Here is an 18,683-nt window from a genome sequence, read left to right on the forward strand (position 1 = left end):
GTTTAAGTGGTAGGAACAGCAAATAATCCAACACAGAACTGAAAGAAAAAACAAAATACCCACAGACCAAAGACAAAGTTTGATCTTAACCAGTAAATGTTTCACACCACCAAAGAACACCTATAACACCTAGAAGGACTAGAAATCCCCTGGGCTACTGAAGGGAAAGTGAAGAAAAGTGGTCAGGGTCCCTCAGATGTTCAGAATCTTGCCAAGCATTTGATGTAAATGATAACTGTGCACATGTGCCTAGGTGTTCCTTGGCTATTGTCTGATGTAGATGCATGTGGGCACCCAGATGTTCCTGGGTTATTGGACTTAAGTATAAAGGATGAACGGCTCTGATCCACCATGCCTCCCACCCCTGGGATGCTCCGGGTGGGGGGCCACAGGGAGGCCACTACTGCTGCTGGAGACTTGCTGCAAACTCTTGCTGCCAGGGCCCCCAGGGTGTCCCTGGGAGGCTACTGCTGCTGCTGCTGGATCTGCTGTAAGCTGCTGCTGCTGCTGCGGAAGCTGAGGACTGAGCTCCTGTCATCTGCCAACAGCTCCTGGGGTCTTTTCCCAATTACCTAGCTTGTGACCTGCATGTGAGGGGTCTGGAGACCCAGCCTGGCGCATGAGGGGTCTGTGATCCAGCTGGCATGTGAGGGGTCTGGTGACTCTGTACAATGGGTTTGAAGGGTCTATAGCCCTAGCCCTACAGCTACCAAGCCAGGGAGGGGAGAGGGCTGGGGGCCTCAGCCATGCCCCCCAATACCTGCAAACAACCCAGCAATGACCAAGACAACACTGGAAGCCCTCTGGTCTCCCCTGCAGGAATGAGGGGGGTCCCACAGGCCTCAACCCTGCCCCTTCTCCTTCCTCTTTCTCCCATCCTATTTTCTTTCCCTCTCTCCTTCCCCCCCAACTGCTCTGCAACGATGTCATAGAATGTAAAAAAAAAAATTAATAAATAAACCTAATAAAATAAATAAATATAAAAAAAGAGAGGAGTCTGTCTCTCTCTCTCTTCTCTGCTGTTTCACAATGTGATACCCTGCATCACTGAAGTCATTGCCAAGACCCTCACCAGATGTGTTCCCTGGACTTTGGATGTCCCAGCCTCAGAAACTGTAAGCAATGAATTTCATTTTCTTTATAAATTACCCAGTTCCGTGTATTTTGTTATAAGCAACAGAAACATACTAATACAGCCCTTGTAGGGGAAGGCCTGCAGCTTTAGGGAACAAGTTCCATTCAGGCGTGTAAGAGATTAAAACTCTGCTCCCTTCAATATAGTTTTATCAATAATAGAGATAGTGTTTTTATTCTACTTGTCCAGTTCCTGCCCTTATTTTTCAGTTGGCTTCTAATTGTGGTCAGCAAAAAGGGTTATTATTTATTGGGCCCTTCAAACCAGCCAAGTAATAAATAATTATAATATGATCTACAGTAACATAGGTGATAGATTAATCTGCATAAAATAGACAATGCTTCAGTAACAAACAAGATACAAAATTCTCAGTGACTTCACACAATAAAAGTTTATTTCTCCCTCACATCACCATTCAGGGTGAGTTGGTTGGCCCGCCTCTACTTTATAGCTGTGCCATCTAGAATACGTGGCTTCCAGAGAAAGAGAGACAGGGGAGGCACATTAGGTCTTACGTGCATTGCCCTGCAGGTGATACCCAACAATCCTGCTAAAGTTAGGCATGACTAGTCACATGGCTCCAGAGAAGGGAAACTAGGAATTGTAGGGGAACACACAGATACTTGGAGAGAAAAAATTGTCTGCGACGGGTGGATTAAGAACAATCAGGAAAAGTTCAAGGGAGCAGAGTAGGGGCCCAAAGGGAATTGAGTGCTGTTGAAATTACATTTTGCCTATTTCATAGCTTTGTCAAAGCCAGACATTCTGTCATCTGAAATTTGTCTGGACAATCTCTTCAGAATCCAGTGCCAGCAAGCCATCTACAAATTAACTTAATATGCAAATTGAGGCTTTTTCCGATTAATAAGTGTGCATTTTACCTAGGGTCTTCTGTGACAGTATGTTCTCTGTTTACTTGCATATTTATTTTCTTTATCCTGTACTATAATTATGATTCTAGAAGTGAGAATTTTGGATCCGTAGTATGTTTGGATATTCTGAGCATTTCAGCACTCTTCAAACAGCATCAAATATAGCATTGTTGTTTATGTTTTTGTTTTCCACAGATGGAATTTGTTTGACTAGGAGTCATCTAATATAACCATATTCCTTAAGCATTCTCTTTGAATTAATCAGCTGGTATTTGTTAGTCTTTTTTCCAGGAAGAGAATCCAAGATCTTTCTATGCCTAAAAAACAATGGGGAACTCCAGATAGGTAAGGCAATATTATATGCTCTTGTCTGTGATAATTGTTACATCAAATATTTAAGTATTATTTATAACTGACTGTTAACCCTGCATCCCAGGTTTATCCACCACCTCTCCTCAACTGGGTCCACTAAGCCCATATTGTCACCTCAGTTGAATCAACACATGGAAGTCTAACCCTTGGTCAGTGGTTCTCAAGTTTGTCTACACAGTCAGCTGGGGAGCTTTAATACTGACTCCAGAAATCCTGATTTAATTGGTCTGGGGTGCAGCCCAGGTTGCAAGAGTTAAAAGTTCCCCAGATGATTCTAATAGGCAGATAGGTTTGGGAAACCTCAGGGTGTGACTCCACAGTCCTTTGAAACTTTTATCTGCATCCTCCAGGTCCAATTTTGTTGCCTGTAACATCCGGTCCTGCTATGTGTAAGCCTAGCACACCTGTCCTCTGTGTCTCCACCAGGTTGGACCCTCAGTCCTTCCATACTTGTCCATAGGAATACCCTTTTTCTTCTTTGGTTCTGAGTAAAGCTTGAAGTTTTTTCCTGACATCCTACTGCTTTTAAAAAAAAAATTAATAGACTTCAATTTTTAGAGAAGTTTTAGGTTTACAGAAAAATTGAACAGAATGTACAGAGTTCCCATATTTACCACCCCCTTGCCCCAGTTTCCCTTATTATTAACATCTTTCATTAATGTGGTACAATTGTTACAATTGATGAGCAAATGTCAATATATTATTAGTAACTAAAGTCTGTAGTTTACACTGGGGCACACTTTTTGTGTTGTACGATTCTATGGGTTTTTTTTTTTTTTTAGATGACCAGTGAGGGGATCTTAACCCTTGACTTGGTGTTGTCAGCACCACGCTCACCCAGTGAGCAAACCGGCCATCCCTATATGGGATCCGAACCTGTGGCCTTGGTGTTATCAGCACCGCACTCTCCCGAGTGAGCCACGGGCTGGCCCAGATTCTATGGGTTTTGACAAATGTGTAATGTCATGTATCCACTGTTACAGGATCATGCAGAATAGTTTCACTGTCCTAAAAATCCCCTGTGTGCCACCTGTTCATCCCTTTCCCTCTCTCCCTGCTCTTCAAACCCCTGGCAACCACTATGCTATCCACTGTCTATTTACTGTCTCTAGAGTTTTGCCTTTTCCAGAATGTCATACAGTTGGAATCATACAGTATATAATCTTTTCAGACTGGCTTCTTTCACTTAGTAGTATGTGCTTAAGTTTCCTCCATGTCTTTTCATTGCTTAATAGCTCATTTCTCTTTAACATTATATCCCATTGATCTGAGTAGTATTCCACTGAAGGGATGTACCAGAGTTTATTTATCCATTCATCTACTGAAAGGTATCTTGGTTGCTTCCAATATTTGTTAATTATGAATAAAACTGCTATAAACATTCATGTGCAGGTTTTTGTCTAGACATAAGTTTCAACTAATTTTGGTAACTACCTAGGAGTGCAATTGTTGGATCATATGGTAAGAGTGTGTTTAACTTTGTAAGAAACTGCTAAACTGTCTTCCAACATGGTTGTACCATTTTGCATTCTTACCACCAATGGATGAGATTCCTGTTGCTCCACATCCTTGTCAACATTTGTTGTTCTTAGTGTTTTGGATTTTAGTCACTCTAACAGGTGTACATTGGTATCCTGTTTTAATTTGCAATTCTGTATTGACATCATGTTGAGCATATTTCGTATGCATTTTGTCTCAAAATCCTCCTCTCCTTAGCATTACATTACATGGTACTCCTACCTCTACCCTACAGTCTTTTCTTTAGGGAGTGTAGTTACGATCTTCCCCATTGCCACTCTGCTTTCTCTGGCCCTCGTCCCTTGAGGTCTGAACCTCTGCATTAGCCTCTTATTCTCCCTGAGGTCATTCTGTCCTCTCCAATATCTGTTGCATGTCACCATCAGGTGAATCCCCAGTTTTCACCATTCATTCATTCATTTAAACCATTATTGAGCACCTATTGTGTATAGCAGTAAATTATACGAGGGGAAATCTCCAAAAGTTAAGACATGATCTGGAAGAATACATAGGCTGGAGAGGTAGGCACTTGGTCAGAATTGTGGAGGGCCTCATAAGCTACAGGAAGGAGTTGGACATTTATTTTAATGTCAATGGAAACCTTTGAAGTGTCTTGAACAAGGGGGTGACTTGATCAGATATACATTAAGAAACATCACTCCCAGTGGTGTGGAGAAAGTAGTGGACATGATGGGAGGATGGACAAGAGAAATAGCAATGGAAGTGAGGAGAAATGGGCAGATTTGAGCCATAGTTAGGGAATGGGATCAGCAGAATGTAGGGGGTGGGGATATTAATATTTGTAATAATGACTCTGGCTGATGTTTATGGAGAGAGAAAGATTATATCCACAAATACAGGCAAAGTTAGGGGAAAAAAAGGAAACCTGGGGTCTTTTAAAAGGATAAGTTCAATTACTTAGCAAATTAAGTTATGTGTAGTGTCAGGTTGCTGAGCTACTTTTTTCTTACTCCTCAGCTTCAAGGCCTTTCTTCCCTCATTGTCCATTCCAGCAGTGTTATTTAATTACTTCCCAACATGACGCTGCTTCCACCATTCTTGGATCCAGACTTGGTTATTATCATTTCTCATTGTTACCCCAACATGGAATATGCCTCATTCCTGGCAGTCTGTGCCTTTTCCTTTCTCCCATGAAGCCTTTTCTGGTTAATCCTGTACTGATTTCTCCTTTTCTGTTTACCACCTGCACAGTAATCATACCTATTTCACAAGGCTATTGAAACTAAATGAACTGATGTCTGTAGAGTACTTGGCACAGTGCCTGGCACACAGTAAATATTCCACAAATCGTAGCTATTGATAATATTCTGTTACTATTTTATTCTCTGACTACCTGGAACAGGGCTTCACCAAAAATGGGAGCATAGTGTAGATTATTGGCATACCCATTTTATGCCAACCTGAGTATAAATTCCAGTGTTTACATGATGGAAGAAACAGAAACATCTCTAATGGGTTTGTTTTTGATCACCACATTTTAAGACAGTAGGTAAAACAGTCTTATATTTAGTTTAACTTCCATAAATAGTTTATACATTTCTGATACCTGGAAATTGTAATAATCTGTGATAGGACAGTTTTTTTTTTTTATTTAAAACTTTTAGTAGTTTTATTTTTTTTAACTTTTATTTTGTCGATATACATTGTGGTTGATTATTGTTGCCCCTTACCAAAACCTCCCTCCCTCCTCCCTCTCCTCCGTCCCCCCCAACAATGTCCTTTCTGTTTGCTTGTCATATCAACTACAAGTAATTGTGGTTGTTATATCTTCTCCCTTCTCCCCCCCCCCCGTTATTTGTGTGTGTGTGTGTGTGTGTGTGTGTGTGAATTTATATATTAATTTTTAGCTCCCACCAATAAGTGAGAACATGTGGTATTTCTCTTTCTGTGCCTGACTCGTTTCACTTAATATAATTCTCTCAAGGTCCATCCATGTTGTTGCAAATGGCAGTATTTCATTCGTTTTTATAGCTGAGTAGTATTCCATTGTGTAGATGTACCACATTTTCCATATCCACTCATCTGATGATGGGCATTTGGGCTGGTTCCAACTCTTGGCTATTGTAAAGAGTGCTGCGATGAACATTGGGGAACAGGTATACCTTCGACTTGATGATTTCCATTCCTCTGAGTATATTCCCAGCAGTGGGATAGCTTGGTCATATGGTAGATCTATCTGCAATTGTTTGAGGAACCTCCATACCATTTTCCATAGAGGCTGCACCATTTTGCAGTCCCACCAACAATGTATGAGAGTTCCTTTTTCTCCGCAACCTCGCCAGCATTTTTCGTTCAGAGTCTTTTGGATTTTAGCCATCCTAACTGGGGTTAGATGGTATCTCAGTGTGGTTTTGATTTGCATTTCCCGGATGCTGAGTGATGTTGAGCATTTTTTCATATGTCTGTTGGCCATTTGTATATCTTCCTTAGAGAAATGCCTACTTAGCTCTTTTGCCCATTTTTTAATTGGGTTGCTTGTTTTTTTCTTGTAAAGTTGTTTGAGTTCCTTATATATTCTGGATATTAATCCTTTGTCAGATGTATATTTTGCAAATATTTTCTCCCACTCTGTTGGTTGTCTTTTAACTCTTTTAATTGTTTCTTTTGCTATATAGTTTGATATAATCCCATTTGTTTATTTTTCCTTTGGTTGCCCGTGCTTTTGGGGTCGTATTCATGAAGTCTGTGTCCAGTCCTATTTCCTGAAGTGTTTCTCCTGTTTTCTTTAAGAAGTTTTATTGTTTCAGGGTGTATATTTAAATCCTTAATCCATTTTGAGTTGATTTTAGTATACTGTGAGAGGTATGGACCTAGATTCATTCTCCTGCATATGGATATCCAGTTATCCCAGCACTATTTGTTGAAGAGGCAGTCCCTTCCCCAGTGAATAGACTTGGTGCCTTTGTCAAAGATCAGATGGCAGTAAGTGTGTGGGTTGATTTCTGGATTCTCTATTCTATTCCATTGATCAGTGTGTCTGTTTTTATGCCAGTACCATACTGTTTTGGTTATTATAGCTTTGTAGTATAGCTTAAAGTCAGGTAGTGTTATGCCTCCAGCTTTATTTTTTTTGCTGAGCATTGCTTTGGCTACACGTAGTCTTTTATTATTCCATATAAATGTCTGGATAGTTTTTTCCATTTCTGAGAAAAATGTCTTTGGAATTTTGATGGGGATTGCATTGAATTTGTATATCACTTTGGGTAGTATGGACATTTTCACTATGTTGATTCTTCCAATCCAAGAGCATGGGATATCTTTCCATCTTCTTGTATCCTCTCTAATTTCTCTCAGCAGTGGTTTGTAGTTCTCATTATAGAGATTTTTCACCTCTTGGTTAACTCAATTCCTAAGTATTTTATTTTTTTGGTGGCTATTGTAAATGGGCAGGCTTTCTTGATTTCTCTTTCTGCATGTTCACTATTGGAGAATAGAAATGCTACTGATTTTTGTGTGTTGATTTTGTATCCTGCTACTGTGCTGAAATCATTTATCAATTCCAACAGTTTTTTTGTAGAGGTTTTAGGCTGTTTGATATATAGGATCATGTCATCTGCAAACAGGGACAGTTTGACTTCATCTTTTCCAATCTGGATGCCCTTTATTTCCTTCTCTTCTCTGATTGCTCTGGCTAGTACTTCCAACACTATGTTGAATAGGAGTGGTGAGAGTGGGCATCCTTGTCTAGTTCCTGTTCTTAAAGGAAAAGCTTTCAGCTTTTCCCCATTCAGGATGATATTGGCAGTGGGTTTGGCATATATGGCTTTAATTATGTTGAGATACTTTCCCTCTATACCTAACTTATAGAGGGTCTTTGTCATGAATGAGTACTGAATTTTATCAAATGCTTTTTCAGCATCTATAGAGATGATCATATGGTCCTTGTGTTTGACTTTATTAATATGGTGTATCACATTTATTGATTTGCATATGTTGAACCAACCTTGCATCCCTGGGATGAATCCCACTTGATCGTGGTGAATAATTTTACGTATGTGTTGCTGTATTCTGTTTGCTAGTATTTTAGTGAGGATTTTTGCATCTGTATTCATCAAGGATATTGGCCTGTAGTTTTCTTTTTTGGTTATATCTTTACCTGGTTTTGGTATCAGGATTAAATTTGCTTCATAGAATGAGTTTGGGAGATTTGCATCTGTTTCGATCTTTTGGAATAGTTTGTAAAGAATCGGTGTCAATTCCTGTTTGAATGTTTGGTAAAATTCTGCTGTGAATCCATCTGGTCCTGGGCTTTTCTTTGTTGGGAGCCTTCTGATAACAGCTTCAATCTCCTTTATTGTTATTGGTCTGTTCAAATTTTCTACGTCTTCATGGTTCAGTTTTGGGAGCTTGTGTGTGTCCAGAAATTTATCCATTTCCTCCAGATTTTCAAATTTGTTGGCGTATAGTTGTTTATAGTAGTCTCGAATGATTCCTTGTATTTCAGATGAATCAGTTGTAATATTGCCTTTTTCATTTCTAATTTTTGTTATTTGAGTCTTCTCTCTTCTTTTTTTTTGTTAGCCATGCTAATGGTTTGTCAATTTCATTTATCTTTTCAAAAAACCAATTTTTTGATTCATTGATCTTTTGTATTGTTTTTTGGGTTTCAATTTCATTCAGTTCTGCTCTGATCTTAATGATTTCTTTCTGTCTGCTAACTTTAGGTTTGGATTGTTCTTGTTTTTCTAGTTCTTTAAGGTGAAGTGTTAGGTTGTTCACTTGCCATCTTTCCATTCTTCTGAAGTGAGCATTTAATGCAATAAATTTCCCCCTTAATACTGCTTTTGCAGTATCCCACAGGTTTTGGTATGATGTATCATTATTTTCATCAGTTTCAATAAATTTTTTGATTTCCTGCTTGATTTCTTCTTGGACCCATATATCATTAAGTAGAATGCTGTTTAATTTCTATGTGTTTGTATAGTTTCCAGAGTTTCATTCGTTATTAATTTCTAGTTTTAATCCATTGTGGTCTGAGAAGATACATGGGATAATTCCAATTTTTTTGAATTTATTGAGACTTGATTTGTGACCTAATATGTGATCTATCCTGGAGAATGATCCATGTGCTGATGAGAAGAATGAATATTCTGAGGTTGTTGGGTGGAATGTTCTGTAGATATCTGCCAATTCCAATTGGTCTAGAGTCTTGTTTAGATCTTGTGTTTCTCTACTGATTCTTTGCCTAGATGATCTGTCTAATATTGACAGTGGGGTGTTCAGGTCCCCTGCTATTATGGTATTAGTGTCTATTTCCTTCTTTAGGTGTAATAGAGTTTGTTTTATAAATCTGGCTGCTCCAACATTGGGTGCATACATATTTATGATTGTTATGTCTTCTTGATGGATCAGTCCTTTAATCATTAAGTAGTGTCCCTCATTGTCTCTTTTTATGGTTTTTAGTTTAAAGTCTATTTTGTCAGATATAAGAATAGCTACTCCGGCTCATTTTTCTTTTCTGTTTGCATGGTAAATCTTTTTCCATCCTTTCACTCTTAGTCTATGTGAATCTTTATGGGTGAGGTGGGTCTCTTATAGGCAGCATATAGTTGGGTCCTCCTTTTTAATCCAGTCAGCCAGTCTGTGTCTTTTGATTGGGGAATTTAAGCCTTTTACATTAAGAGTTGTTATTGAAAGGTGTTGATTTATTCCTAGCATTGTCTTGGTTGTTTGGTTGTCTTAGGTGTCTTTTGTTCCTTGCTTTCTTATTTACTGTTTGGTTTCTGTGTTTGTTGGTTCCTTAGGTTGTAGATAGCGTTTTTGTTTGTTTGTTTTCTCTTCATGAATGCCATTTTTATTATACTAGTGGGTTTTGATTTTTCTTGGGTTTTTATGGCAGTGGTAGTTATTTTTCAGGAACCAAAGCCAGTACTCCCTTGAGAATTTCTTGTAAGGGTGGTCGTGTGGTGGTGAACTCCCGCAGTTTTTGTTAGTCTGAGAAATATACTATTTGCTCTTCATTTCGGAAGGATAGCCTTGCAAGGTAGAGTATTCTTGGCTGGCAATCTTTGTCTTTTAGTATTTTGAATATATCATCCCATTCCTTTCTAGCTTTTAGGGTTTGTGATGAAAAGTCTGATGTTAGTCTGACTGGGGCTCCCTTATTGGTGATTTGACGCTTCTCTCTTGCAGCTTTTAAGATTCTCTCTTTGTCTCTGAGTTTTGCCAATTTGACTATAACATGTCTTGGAGAAGGCTTTTTTGGGTTGAATATGTTTGGAGATTGTTGAGCTTCCTGGATCTGAAGATCTGTGATTTTTCCTTTACCTGGGAAGTTTTCTGCCACTATTTTGTTGAATATGTTTTCAATGCAATCTCCGTTTTCCTCCCCTTCTGAAAAACCCATGATTTGGATATTTGAGCGCTTAAGGTTGTCTGATATCTCTCTCAGATTTTCTTCCATGTCTCTGATTCTTTTTTCTTTTTTTTTTTTGTCTGCTTGTGTTATTTCAAACAGCCCATCTTCAAGTTCAGAGGCTCTCTCTTCAACTTCGACAAGCCTGCTGGTTAAACTCTCCGTTGTGTTTTTTATTTCGCTGAATAACTTCTTCAGTTCAGCAAGTTCTGCTACATTTTTTTCAGGACATTGATTTCCTTGTACATTTCCTCTTTCAGGTCCTGTATACTTTTCCTCATTTCATCATGATGTCTAGCTGAGTTTTCCTGTATCTCATTCAGTTTCCTTAGAATTATCACTCAAAATTCCTTGTCAGTCATTTCAAGGGCTTCTTGTTCTATACGATCTAGAGTTTGAGATTTATTAACTTTTGGTGGTGTACTTTCTTGATTTTTTGTATTTCTGGTATCATTTTTTTGGTGTTTATTCATTGTGGCAGGGGGTTTCACAGTCCCCTGGTTTGAGACTATTGACTAACTAAGATGTTGCTGTGGTTGCCAATTTGGTATGGGTACCTCCGTGACTGCTCAGTTGGCCTCTAGTGCCTTGTGTGTATGGTTGCCTCGGGTCTTGGGCCTCTCCGGGGAGCCACCTCTCTGGTCATCTTGGACTCTGCTGGGCTGCTGGATCATGGGGCAGTACCGCAGGGAGTGTGGTCTCTGCTGAGCTTCCACTTCCCGTGCAGGACTTCTCCCTGTGTCGTGCGCTCTGGTCCGGGCTGTTGGATCACGCAGTGGCGACCCTACAGGGTTTGTGGTTTCTGTCGAGTCTCCGCCTCCCTGGCCGGACGTCTCCCCACTCTGTGCACACTGGGCTGGGCTGGGACATGTCTTCTGCAACCCTCGCCTATCAGCTGGGCCTTCAAGACCCTGCTCGGCACTGCCTCGCCCAGGAAGTCTACCAGGTTTCTGCTAGGCGCAGACAACTAGTGGCTCTGGGTGCCTTTGTAGCACTGTGTAGATCTTTCTCGGGACTTATCACCTTCCTCCTGGTATCGCGGTTATTTGTGTACTTGTCTTATCTCCCACACCAGAGCATGAGCTCCTCAGGGGAGGAGCCCACAGCACACAGTTCACCTTTGTATCCCCCCGATGCGGCCCGAGCCCGCCCGCAGTCAGCTCTCCGGCAGGTTCAAGTGAACTCAGGAACTCTCCGACCATACTATTCAGGGTTGTGCTGGGTTGGGCGGCTGCCTCTCTGTCTCTGTGTCATCACTGTCCCCGTTCTCGGTTGCCGCCGCCTCGGGCTGCTCACTCGGTCCCACGGCGTGGCTCGGGCGCTCCCAGGAATCTTCTTTTATGCCGTCCTGAAACCTCAAATCCTGAATAGGGCAGCTGGCCACCTTCAGTGAGGCCCCGGCCTCCGGGATCCTGGCAGCGTCAACAGCAGCCCCGGTACCGTGTTCCCTGTTTAGAGACTCGCTTCTGCAGCTAAGAAACAGTTCTTTTCCTGCTCCATACTTCAAAGCTGTTGCCTGTAAATGAGGCAGCCTCTCCTGCCAAGGGCAAATTGGCGGTCAGCCCCCACGACTGGCCACCTGCAGCGGTCCTCCCTTAAGAGATGGCAAGAGGAAGGTCCACAAGTTTCCTGGCTGCCTAGAGCCCAGTGGCCACCTTTTCCACCTCAGCTACTCCGCGCCAACCGCCGCAGCCACCGCCATCTTAGGATCCCTGATAGTTTTTGAAATGAAGTAAAATCAGTTGAGAAACTGTTCAAGAGCCATTTTAAAAATTTTCATTAGCAGTGGATTTATTACAATTGTATTTTTATGCTTCTTAACAGAAAACTGTTTTGGGGAAATCAAGACCCTATTCGCCCTGTTTCCCAGAGTGCTTTGATGGCTCAGCTGACCGAAGGACTTGTAAATCTTGCCCAGCCCAAGAAAGTCTCACCCCATTATGTACCTAACAGGTTAGTGTTATCAGGTTACTTTACCAAGAGTCCATAGGGAAAATGAGCATAGAACCCAGCCCTTTTATCCAAAAGCCACAAATTGTTCAACCTACTGTCAAAATTTATTGAGGATTGGGAACACTTATTCTTTTATAAAATTTTTGAAATTTAATTTAAATTTTTTAATTTTAACTTCTCAATATACATTGTAGTTGATTTTCCTGACCCTTTACCCGTTCCTCTTTCCCCCTTCCCTCTCCCCGCCCCACATCATATCTGGGGAGCACTTATTCTATTTTATGGAATGAAGTATTGTCCAAGTCTAAAATTGCAATAAAGCCAATTGAAATCCTTACAAAAATTTTTTATTGAGGTTTAGGAATTCTATATCTGTTTCTAATCTGATGCTACAGTAAAACTTTTCCAGAGCAAAATCTAATATTTAGCTATTGCAGACTTGTAACATCTTGTAATGCTTTAGCTTATGAGGATTTTGGTCTTTGAATGAAGTGAGGGTGTTTTACAAGGATCTTTCTATAGTTAGGAAACCATCTCTTCAAGATATCTTTGAGGAATTCTACAGAAACCATTCATTTTTCAAGTTAAGATCTCCAATTTTAGAATTCAAGACATTTTAGAAGTTGAAGGGATATCTGAAATCACCTGCTCAGACTCGCTCAGAGGACCTGCCACTGCCTTCTTCCCTGAGTTCTCCTCACACTGGCTTCTGAGGTCCTCTCTGTCCAGGCTCCCTTCCTATGTTCCCTGCCTCCGCTCTCTCAATATCCTTTGTGTGTTCCTCTTTCTCTGCTGGTGTTACCCGGTGTCCTGTCCTTGGCTTCTTTCTCTTCCTGCTTTAAACTCTTCCCGTGGGCGAGGTTGTCCTCTCATGGATTTGGCTTCCATCCTTGTGGTGATGACCTCCAAATCTTTATTCCCAGCCCAGACGTCTCTCATTATCTCAGACTTACTGGGTTTCCCTGTGGGATGGTGTCACAGGAACCTCCGACTCAACATGTTCCTTATAAATCTAATATTGGTTGAATGAGATGCTTGTTTCCAAATGATATTTACAGGCTACAATCATTGGTGTACCTGTTTGTTTGTAAAGAAAGAAATCACTGGTGTATCTTGTTTGTTTGTTTATTCAAGAATATGAATTCAACAATTTTTCAAATTCCTTAATGGGGACTACTTCATTTATTCGAACAAGAGAATTCTAGTTGTACATTAGTTTTATCTTATTTTGAGAAAATATGTGAATGATCCTTGCATATTTGGTGACATTTGACCATTATGTTTGGTGGCATGTTACCATTACATTTTATTTAACAAGTATATTGTGATAGGTGTTTCCAGGGGCAAGGCCAAGTAAGGTAAGACACGATTACTGCTTTTAAGTATTTTATCACCTATTGTGGAGACATACCAGGTAGAGCAAAGTAATAAGTGAGAAGTCCTCTGTTCTTCTGGAGTTCAAAAAGAAGAGATTATGTTTACCTGGGAAGGGTCGAGGAGGAGAAAAATAAAAACTGAATCTTCCCTATCCTTAGTCCTTATTCCTAAAAGTATCCTGTAACACCAAGGTCAAGGGTTCAGATCCTTGAACCAGCCAGCTACTAAAAAAAAAAAAAAAAAAGCTAAAAGTATCCTAAATTTCTTATGATTTCTTCCAGAAAATAAATAAATAAATAAATAACACCAAAGTCAAGGGGTTGGCTCCCCATACTGGCTAGCCACCAAAAATAGTTAAACAAACGAATGAAAGAATAAAATAATGCATATATTTCATTGTATGGCTTTGCCACATTTTATTTTTCCATTTATCACTTACTGGACATTTGTATTGTTTCTACTTTTTGGCCATGAATAATGCTGTTATAAACATTTGTGTACAAGCCTTTGTGTGGATGTATGTTTTTATTCCTTTTGGATATGTAGCGGGAGTGTAATTGCTGGTGCATATAGTTACCCTATGTTTAACTATTTCAGGAGCAGCAGACAGTTTCCAAAGTGACTGTATCATTTTACAATCCACCAGCAATGGATGAGGGTTCCAATATCTCCACATTCTTGTCAACATTTGTTATTGTCTATCTTTTTGATTATAGTCATCCTAGTGTGTGTCAAGTGGTACCTATTGTGGTTTTGATTTGCATTTTCTTAATGACTTTTGATGTTGAGTATCTTTTCATGTGCCTATTGGCCATTCAAATACCTTCTCTGGAGAAATGTCTATCTAAATTCTTTGCCCATATTTGAGGTTTACTTTAAAGTTTTTTTTTTGTTTTTTTGTTTGTTTGTTTTAAATGGCGCTAGAACTGTCGTTAGTCTAGGGATAAAACCAGTCCTTGTTATTTTATTATGTCTGGAAGTGGGAGTCTCTTCCAAGTTTTTTAGTTCACCAAAGTAATTTACTTCTTAAAAGGGTATTATTTATATTTCACGACAAGAGGAAATGCTTGTGCTATAATATCAAGTGATACTGTATGATTCTATTTTTATTTTTAAAAATATTTATTTCTTAAACACACCAAAATCTCTCCCATTGCAAGATCTTTTTTGTAATTCTTTCTCTGCCATTTTAATGCTTTCCCCCATTTTTAAATGACTGAGACCTTCTGGTCTTTCAGTCTCAGCTTGGATCTCAGCTTTTCAGGGAGGCTTTCTCCGACCACTGCCTTCAACATAACTTTCCTCTTCCTCACAAATCTTCCTGGGAAGCCTCTGTCTTTGCTGCATGGCTGATGCCTTCATAGCCCTTATCACAGCTGTTTACTTTGTATTTACTATTCTCTCCTCGACATGGAGATTAAGCTCCCAAAAAGCAGCGATGATCTTCTTCTCCACTCCTTCCCTAATGCTAACACAGTGCCTGGTGCTCAATAACATTTTTCGAGTGTATGAATAGACTTAAATTCTAGAAAAAAAAGACATAAATTATTCCAAAATACTACTGTTATCTCTGAATGGTGGGCTAATGTACACTTTTTGTTTCTCTCTCTTGAACTTTATTTTACAAATTTTCTATAATAAATATTTATCTTTTACAGTGGGAAAAATGCAGTGCACTCTATATTAAAATAATATTTGAGTACCTGCTACAGTGGCAGAATTGTGAGACTTGAGTGCACTGACAGCCACAGGAGGAGGAGAAACACATAAAGACAACAGTAGTAATTCTATCAATATGCCATGTTAAGGAGAAAGATATGAACGTATGAAATATAAAATTAATATACAAGTTGATCAATAAACTTGTGTTTGAATAGTGCTCTGTAAATTATAAAGTGACTTATACTTCTCTTATTTAATCTTTATAACTACCATAAAATGTACTATTTTCTCCACTTTATAGAACATCCACATACTTTTAGGTGTTGGCAGCATAAGGCATAAGTAATACGGTCAGTACATATTTTCATGGCATTAGTGGTTTTCTATTCCCAACTGAGACAAAGTTGAGAAATTGAATTTTGTCTCTGGTGTCCTCCCGTCTTTTCTTGTATCTTGCCCACTGCCTGGGCTCTACCCTTTTCCCCGTTCCCCAAGTGCATCTTGCCTCTGTGCCGCTCATTGGCTGCCTGACACCTCTTCTCACCCACTATAGCCCCCCAGCCTGAGTCTAATCTCTCTGAAGTGCCCCATTGTTCAAAATCATCTCTTCCTTCTGTATATCCAATTCCCAAACTGAATCGCCATTTCCTGCAAAACACTAATCTCAGGTACGTGCTGGAAGGTCCCTGCCTGTTTGGGCTCGGCTCTGTGTGTGGGTGGAGGTGGCTGAGTGGGTTCACTCAGAATGTGGAGCCAGGACTGGGCAGTCATCGGCCCTCTGGAAGCAGTGAGTGGTAGTGTGGGCAGGCCTCAGGGCGGATAGCAGGCAAGGGAGACACAGGCTTAATCGCAGACTGAGGCTTACAGTAGCAATGAGCAGACAGACGCTCGGGGAGATGGATGCGGCTCCCTATCTGTGAGCACCTAAAGGAGCAGAGGTCTTGTGGAAAATAATAGAAACAGAAATGGGACAACAGTCTGTTTAAGGTAGCCAGGTGTGAGGTAGCCAGGTGTAAGGTGGCCAACGGAAATTTCCATTTTCATTGATGCTACAATGTATTTTGATTAAGAAAAGACTGAGGGTCAGGGATGATAAGAACAATATTATTATTAATCCTAAATAAAATCTTAGTTAACAAACCCCAATAATGATTAATAATCTACATACCAGGATTTAAGTAGGATTTATTTCTAAACTCAGAGTTCTTTAACACAAAGTATTCATGTAATTCATCCTATTAACTAAAAATGTAGGAAAAAAAGTTAATTATTATAGATGCTAAAGGAAGTATTTGGTTTTAAAAGCAGCAATTTTTCTTTTCATCAGCATATCTTTTAGTCTATTTTGAAGATACAATTTATTTATCACAGAAAATTATCTGTTTTGGAGAAGGATAATAGAAGCCAAGTGAAAACTTGAAGCCTGTAACCATTTCTAAAGCAATTAATTTCTCCCCCTGTGGAAAATAGCTCAGTAATAAAGAGGTAAACTGTCATTCCTGCTCCCCTAGAACTGAGGATCTATGTTGCAAAATGCTATGATAATTTGAATTCATGCTGGTTTCACTCGCTTCTTTTTTCTTCTACAATTTTCAGGCCTCAATATTACTATAGCTGTGGAAGACAGTCTGTAATTTGGAAGACCCCTCCGCCTGCATTGTTTAGCCAACCCTCCAAAAGGATCCAGAGGCTGTCACAGCCCAACAGGTTCAAAAGACAGTATCCACTAAATAGGTAGAGTATCTTGAGAATCTCCATAAATCCTAATCTAATTTGGTTAAATGTCACAATATTATTGTTCTAATTTTAGTATGTGCAATTTCATGTGCTAAAAGTCCACTTGTGTTCCAAAGCAGCCAGTAAAAAAATCAAGTGTTTGCAGCAATTGTAGGTAATCAGAAGATCATCATCAATAACTACATTTGACTCAATTGTGGTAAAGATAAAAGTCATACTAAATCTTGCCATTGTTGGACAATTAAAAAATACGCACATGAAACATCATAGGTTTTTCAGTTTGTAGTACGTGGTGTTCTCTTACGTCTCTGTGACTTCGCAGATGCTCTTCCTTTTGCTTTGAATGCTGAATTTCTCCTTGTGTTCATAAGACAGCTTAGGTGATACCTTCCCTATGGGAGCTAAGATTGTGATGCGGTTGTTGGAAAACTTAATTTAACATTATGTTGCATTAGTGGAATATGTATGGTGTATAATTAAGGTGAGGTAATAGTGCTGCTGTATGTTACTCTAGTCAGAACACATTAGGTACGTGTCCAGTTATGGATGTTATTCCTTAAGAAATTGATAATAAATTTGAGACTATTCAGAAGGAGGTAAATGAGATATTGAGGCTTCTGGAAACTATGTTACATGAAAAATAATTAAGAGAAATGATATATTTTCCTTAGAGAAGAGACTAAAGAGGCAGTGACAGCTGTGTTCAAATGTCTGAAGGGTTGGCATCTAAAAGAGGAAGAAGAGGTAAAATTACTTCATGTTGATCCTAGAACTAGAAGTAGAACAAGGAATTTACAGGGCAGCACAGGTCAGCTAAGTGTACACAAATCGTTCTGACTACCTATCCAGTAGTAGAAAAGATTATCTGGAAAAGTGAACCACTATCTCCATCCCAGTCCCTGACAGTTTTCAAGCACAGGCTGAAATAATGACTTTACATGGATTTTATTTTATTTGCTTATTTATTTTCTCTGGCGGGCTGGCTGGTACGGGGATCCGAACCGTTGGTGTTACAAGGTGGTGCTCTAATCAGCTGAGCAACCAGCCAGCCCACTTTACATGGATTTTAGAAAAGACTCCTAAATTCAGAGAGAGATTAAAGTGGACAACTTGAGTCTTTTCCATCATAGATTATTGTGAAAGGATGCCCAATTACTCCTGCAAAAATTTTTTCATTTGCTTATTCATTTATCAATTTATTCAACAAAATCTTATTTAATTAAAATATACATGTAAATTTGATACTTATATATCTATAGTTATAAAGGGAATAATACTTTATCTGTTACCACTTTTTGAGAGACTTGAGTTTGATGTTTTGTATAAGTAAATCCTCTTGAGTGCTAAAAGTTTTTGTATTTTTAAAAGTTTGTTGCGCTGCTTTTCTAAGCAGACTCTTCTGTTACTGAATGTACATGTAATCTTTGTTAATAGTTTTAAGACCTTTATTATGAACATCAATTATTATATAATACTTAAATACAGAAAACCTCTCAGGAGCTGTTTAAGTACGGAACACAGTTTTTCCTTATGCTAAATGGTCTGACTTCTGTATTTTTAGATTATGAGATATTCACTTCTCATAGTTTTCCTGTCACTTCTTTTCGTCAGTGGAACAATCTCAAACTAGCCTCTTTTTTATCTTCTGTGAATTTGAAACAGATAACCAAGCCTGTTAGAA

The 18,683-nt window shown here is 39.3% G+C and overlaps 1 protein-coding gene across 1 annotated transcript in view; it reads left to right on the forward strand.

The window, feature by feature from the left end:
• The window catches only part of SPMAP2L (sperm microtubule associated protein 2 like), a 53,988-nt gene that overhangs the window by 24,196 nt on the left and 11,109 nt on the right, over window positions 1-18,683 (forward strand). The window contains exons 3-5 of the mRNA XM_063108845.1: window positions 2,287-2,352; window positions 12,098-12,226; window positions 16,862-16,999. Coding sequence (XP_062964915.1) covers window positions 2,287-2,352; window positions 12,098-12,226; window positions 16,862-16,999 — 333 coding nt within the window. The remainder of the gene's footprint in view (window positions 1-2,286; window positions 2,353-12,097; window positions 12,227-16,861; window positions 17,000-18,683) is intronic.

The sequence above is a fragment of the Cynocephalus volans genome, chromosome 9 (genome assembly GCF_027409185.1).
Source record: "Cynocephalus volans isolate mCynVol1 chromosome 9, mCynVol1.pri, whole genome shotgun sequence".
Lineage (NCBI taxonomy): Eukaryota > Metazoa > Chordata > Mammalia > Dermoptera > Cynocephalidae > Cynocephalus > Cynocephalus volans.